This window comes from Pteropus vampyrus, unplaced genomic scaffold (genome assembly GCF_000151845.1).
Source record: "Pteropus vampyrus isolate Shadow unplaced genomic scaffold, Pvam_2.0 Scaffold3, whole genome shotgun sequence".
NCBI lineage: Eukaryota > Metazoa > Chordata > Mammalia > Chiroptera > Pteropodidae > Pteropus > Pteropus vampyrus.
The window spans coordinates 6,216,766-6,222,339 of NW_011888784.1; the positions used below are offsets into that span (position 1 = coordinate 6,216,766).

Sequence of the window (5,574 nt, forward strand, 5' to 3'; positions counted from 1 at the left end):
GTCTCCAGAGTTCTTCAGCATTTTCTCTCTCAAATTTTACTTTGGTTTCTCCAAATTCTCATCTCTCAACTAGACGCCATCACACCAGATTCTTTGGGTTATCCCTTCCTGAGCTGCAGACTAGAAACTCTCTCCATGCAGTAAGCTGGGGCAGTCACAGGGCTCACTTTGTTTCTTTCTCTTTTCTTAAGGATTAATTTCCTGTGCTTCTTCGTTATTCAACATCTGAAGACCACAGTTACTCATTTTTTGTTTTTCAGTTTAAAGCAATACAGTCAATCTGATCACTTTGACTCCATTATGGCCGAAAGCAGAAATCCACGTTTGATACATAGAATTTTCATTATTTAGTTCTAAATATTTTTAGATTCATATAATTTCTTTGATTCACAAGTTATTTAGAATGTATTTCTCAAATTCCAAACATACATTTTTTTCATTTATTTTTATCTGATTGCACTGTGGTGAAAGAACATGCTGTGTATGCTTTCAGGCTGTTTGCAGTGGATTTCTTACTGCTATTTGGACAATTTTTATAAATGTTCTGAATGCCCTTGGGAAAAAATATGTATCCTATGGCAATCTGGTATAGGATTTTTTAATATATCCATTAGACCAAGTTTGTTAATTGTCGCATTTAAATATTCTGTATACCTGCTGATTCTTTTCTGCCTGTTCTATCAATTACTGAGAGAAGTATGTAATCTATCTACCATGATCATGGGTCCATCCATCCTTACTTTTAAGATATTTCTCTCATGTATACTATATACTTGCAAGTTTTTTAAAAACATAATATTTCAATCTTTGTCTTTTAACTAAAACACCTTCTCACTTACATTTAATATAATTACTGTTTTATAAAATTCTGCTGGTCTCATGTTTCTTTTTTCTTATTTTGTATACTTCTTACATTTTTCCTTGAACATTAATTTCTAAAGTTACTTTTTATCAGTTAGCTACTGCAGATAATAACTAGTCCAAAACTTAAAATAAGCTTCAAATAACTGTTTATTATTTCTTATAATTATAATTCTACAGTTTAACTCTATGCAATCCTGGCCTAGGCTTGATTTATCTCTGAAGTCTGCTGGTGACTCAGCTGGGGCTGGATGGTCCAAGAAGTCCTCCTTTACATATCTGGCAGTAGGCAGCCTGACTGGTCTTGGGGTGGGGGCAAGGCTCAGCTGCAATTACTTGTCTCTGCTCCACATAGTTTCTCATCCTCCAGTAGACTTGCCTAGGCTTCTTCACATGATGGTCTCAGAATTCCAGAGCAGTAAGAAAGGGCAAGTTTCAATGCACAAGGTTTTAATCCTCTGCTTTTGTCACATTTGCTATTGTCTCACTGGCTGAAACAAATCATAGGGCCACACCAGATACAAGAGGTGGAGGTAGAGACTCCATCTCTTGATGAGAGAAGTGGCAGAGTCAAGCTGCAAATGGTGAGTGCACAAAGATGGGAGGAATTATTGTGGTCATTTCCACAAGAAATCTACCAAGCTGCCTGCAAATCTACCAAAAGCCCTGCAATTAAGTCAAAAGACAAATGACAAACCTAGAAAAATATTTGTAACTCAAATCACAAAAGATTAATTTAGCTAATATGTAAGGACCTCCTATAAATTAAGAAAAAGACCAAACTGCAATATCTAAATGGTTAAAGAACAGACAGTTTCAAAAAAAGGAAATAATGTCTTTTGTATTTTGTATTATATTTAACCACGTATTTGTGGAAATGGAGAGGGAAATTTTTTTTTAACATTTTATATTTTTTTATTCCCCACCCCTAAGAGGAGGGAAATTTTTAAGGTCATTTAGATATTCTTTAAAAAAATGCCTGCTTCTTAATCACATGGTATAAAATTTTTTGAAGTATAAAAATATACACAGTGAAAAATTTCCTTTTTTACTTATAAAATATTGTACCATGCAGGAATTTTTAATATTTCAAAATTTTCAAATGTTTCAATCATTTCATTTATGGTTTCCGGATTTTGATGATACGTTTCTGACTATAATTATTTAAAAATCAAAACATTAAAATTCCTCCCTGATTTCTTGTACTATCTTTTTTTTAAATTAAATATTTAAATCTTTGATCCTTTGAAACTATCCTGACATAAGGTGTGTGGTATGGATTTAACACCATGTGTTGAATTATCGATCTCTCTACTACTGATTTTTTTTTTTGACAGTTGTGAAATGTAAGGACCTCCTTATATTTTATTCTGATACTTCTGATCAGTTGAACAACTTATCTAGAACAAATTACCAGATAAATTTTACATTATGTCTTCAGGACTGGGGTTTTACAGTGACTTCAAATTTGGGGTCTTCAAATTTGAAGTCAGGAATCACATTTATGTCTGCTTTATCATACATTTGCTTAAGCTTAAAAAGCTTCCTCCCAAACTCTTGCTAATATTCTGGGCCAGTATCAACAGGTCCTCCAGACGACTGTCACTTAGTTCTGTATTCTCTAATCTTGTCCACAAAGAGATTCTGTACAGGATCAAGTTCTTTACTAAATGCCACTGCTTTAACAGCAATATTCCTCCTCAAATGGACTGAAATTGCAGACTGAATGGTAGAGGAGAATCTGAAGAGCCTCTGAAGGATCATAGTGACTCCTGCACTCTGTCTAGAGCTGCCAGAGGCACGGCTGCTGCCACCGTTCTCTCTCTACTACTGACTTAAAAGGTCATCTTTTCCATAAACTATTCCTGCATATATTAACATTTGGAAGTAGACAGGTGAGCTGATCAGAAAGAATGACAGCAGACCCTTGAACAAGGAAGAGTAGGAGAAATGTAACATAACTGGAGTTATAGAACCTTTCCTTTTAACAAGTGACTGCATGACAACTGTCATAACAGAACTCCTGAAGGACACTTAACCACCAGCAATATAGAAAACTAACATTTTTAAATATGAAAACTATGTATTTCGGCATAAAAATGAAACACACAACCAGAAACCACTACCTTATCAATAATGACATTATCTCATCTAAGAACACAGAAATTAAATTATTAAGAAATGCCAACAGGAAACAATTCTTTAAAGTCCTATTTAATTTACTCTGTTAGGGAAGACAAAGTTTATTTGGCTCTGGTCACAGTTCCATCATATCTACTTTTTTTGTAAGTTCAGCTTCAATGGTATCCTAGAAGAAGAAAGAAATAATCTGAAATGCTATAAAGAAGGACATAAAACAGGTGCTCTCACTTCTACTGTTATTTAAAATAAGCAAAAAAGAAATTAAAAAAAAAAACATTACAAATATTAAATATTCCCTTGCTGTTATATGTCTCCCTTTTCCCAAACCCTAAGGGTTTTCAGACTCTTGATTCTAATAAACATCTAAAGAAGGAAAAACAGTTTAAAAAAATGAATTAGTGTAATGGTACATGACTAGATTTGTGTGCCCTTTACTCCTTAAACAATGTACTCCCGTTACACCTCTCAGATCACCTCTCTTCCATTTTCATGGCCACTGTTCTCATCACTTCTTACCTGGCTTACATAGGTCAACTGGTTTCGCCAATTTTCTTTATCCTTCCTCCAATCCACCCTGTACACTCATTACAGAATCATCTTCCTAAAGAACTGACATGATCAGAAAGCATAGCTTTGACCACAGTTCTCTTTGGCTTAAAAAACAAGGAAACACACAGGAACTTTCAGTAGCTCCCTACAGACTCCCTTCTCTTTGTCTTAAAGGCCCTCTACATCATAAACCAATTGACTTTCTTTAGTCCTATCTTCCATTGCATACTCCTAGGCAGCTGGACCTCATTACCTGCCGAAGCTTACCTTTATTTTTCAGCTCTTGTGCATCTGCTAATTCCTTTTGCCTAGAATATTCTATGTCTCACAACCCTCTCCCTTCTCACTCAGGAAAATCTAAACAAAAATTTAAAAGACATAAAAGACAACTATCTATTTTTTATAGAAAATATATATACACATATGTCAAGAAACTATTAAAAGATGCACAGGAACGATACACAGAGTCTTTGGGACTATGGTTTACCTCTAAGGAGGAAGGTAAGAAGGATGAAGGGAGCTTAAGCTATATCGACATTTATTTTATTTCTTTTTTTAAAACCTGAAAAAAAAAAAAAAAGGTACTTACTAATTCTCGCTTTGCTTCTTCAATTTTCACCTGAGCAAGAGATGGATTCTTTTAAAGAAAAACAAAATAAAGAAAGGTTATATTGTTTCAATTAGGACTCAAAGTGAAAAAATGCAACAATCCTTTTCAAAAGGCAAAAAACCTTACAGGGAGTATACCCCATGAAATTCAGCTTAGATTTTAAATCCTTAAGCATGGACTTACTACTTTCACGATCATTCAGTGCCCGTAGGGAAGGTTGGAGGAGATGACTTATTTTTTAATTCATAAAAATAATTACCGGCATTAAATCTAAATAAGACTCCAATTTTTTCTTCAAAGGTATAGTCTGTCGTTTTAGTTCTGCCAATTTCTGGGAGTGAAAAAAACAGTCACAGAGTAATAGAGTTATTCACAATGCAACTAAATAGTGACCATTTCTGAAATAAAACACAGCAAAGCATTAATATTAGGATATTTTAAATAACATATCAAATAAAGAGCTTCGAAGATAAATAGCCAAACTCACTTCCAATGGAATCAATCCTTTTAAGATACTTAAAATGGGAAAGTTAAACTCCCATTTATTACGGATAAGATTTAAATGTGTTGTCTAGGAATACAAAATAATGTGATTAAGAGGAATTGAAATGTAAGAGAATAACTAGAGTCTCAAATACATATTTGTGAATTGTGAACTTTAGATTTCAAAAATCAAAGTACAAAAAAAAAAGCCTTAATAATAAAACAAAACCCCCTATTACTTCCTCTCTCACCAAAACAGATGTAACCCTTATATAATCACCAAAACAGATGTAACCCTTATATAACCTAAAAACCCAGAATTGCACTCTACAGGAGTTTGGAGGCCTGCGTTATTACTGAACACTGAAAGAGAAAGACCTAGATGGTTAGTACATAGTCCCTCAATAAATTGAATAAATAAATCAATATTGGATAACTGACTAGTAAAGAGTTTCTAGCATATAGTAATAAATAAAAGAAACCAAACAAATGTGGGGATATATACAGCTAACAAGGAATAAAGTTATCAATACTGGTGAACATATGGTACAGGAATAAAGAGAAAAGAATCAGGTCAATAGTGAATAAAGCTCTATAAAAAGCAATGAAAAAGCAGATTTTAAAGAAAGTTAAATTGGGTTAAAATAAGCTCACCTCTGAAAGTGCTACTAGTGACTGATGAGACAGAGACGTATCCATGCCTCTGGCTGAAAGTTTCTCCTACAATTACACAAAAGGGGGTTCAGTTAAGAAGATTACTTTCAAAGTGACCATCATGAAATATTTTCAACATATAACCCAGTAAAGAGATGCTACAAATCTCAGCTGAAAAGCGACACATGCATCTAAGCACTTTTACATTGCACACGAATTGTTTCCGTAGTCACGGGTTTGTGAAAAGAAGGTGCAGTGCTTCAGAGCCTGGGCTT

The 5,574-nt window shown here is 34.0% G+C and overlaps 1 protein-coding gene and 1 pseudogene across 4 annotated transcripts in view; both read right to left on the bottom strand.

Moving 5' to 3' along the window:
- Positions 1–993: 993 nt before the first annotated feature.
- On the bottom strand, positions 994–2,917 carry LOC105292794 (annotated as a pseudogene).
- A 140-nt stretch (positions 2,918–3,057) lies between these two features.
- Positions 3,058–5,574, bottom strand: part of HAUS1 (HAUS augmin like complex subunit 1) — a 16,401-nt gene continuing 13,884 nt past the window's right edge. For 2 of the 4 annotated variants that reach the window (XM_023531363.1, XM_011361180.2), the window contains exons 7-9: positions 4,422–4,493; positions 4,142–4,189; positions 3,058–3,169 (exon numbers count right to left, since the gene is read on the bottom strand). In XM_023531363.1, the coding sequence (XP_023387131.1) occupies positions 3,119–3,169; positions 4,142–4,189; positions 4,422–4,493 (171 nt within the window). In that variant the 3' untranslated portion in view covers positions 3,058–3,118. Of the gene's footprint in view, positions 3,170–3,221; positions 3,910–4,141; positions 4,190–4,421; positions 4,494–5,299; positions 5,366–5,574 lie in introns of those variants that run through there. The other 2 variants (XM_023531366.1, XM_023531373.1) reach the window with 2 other exon arrangements.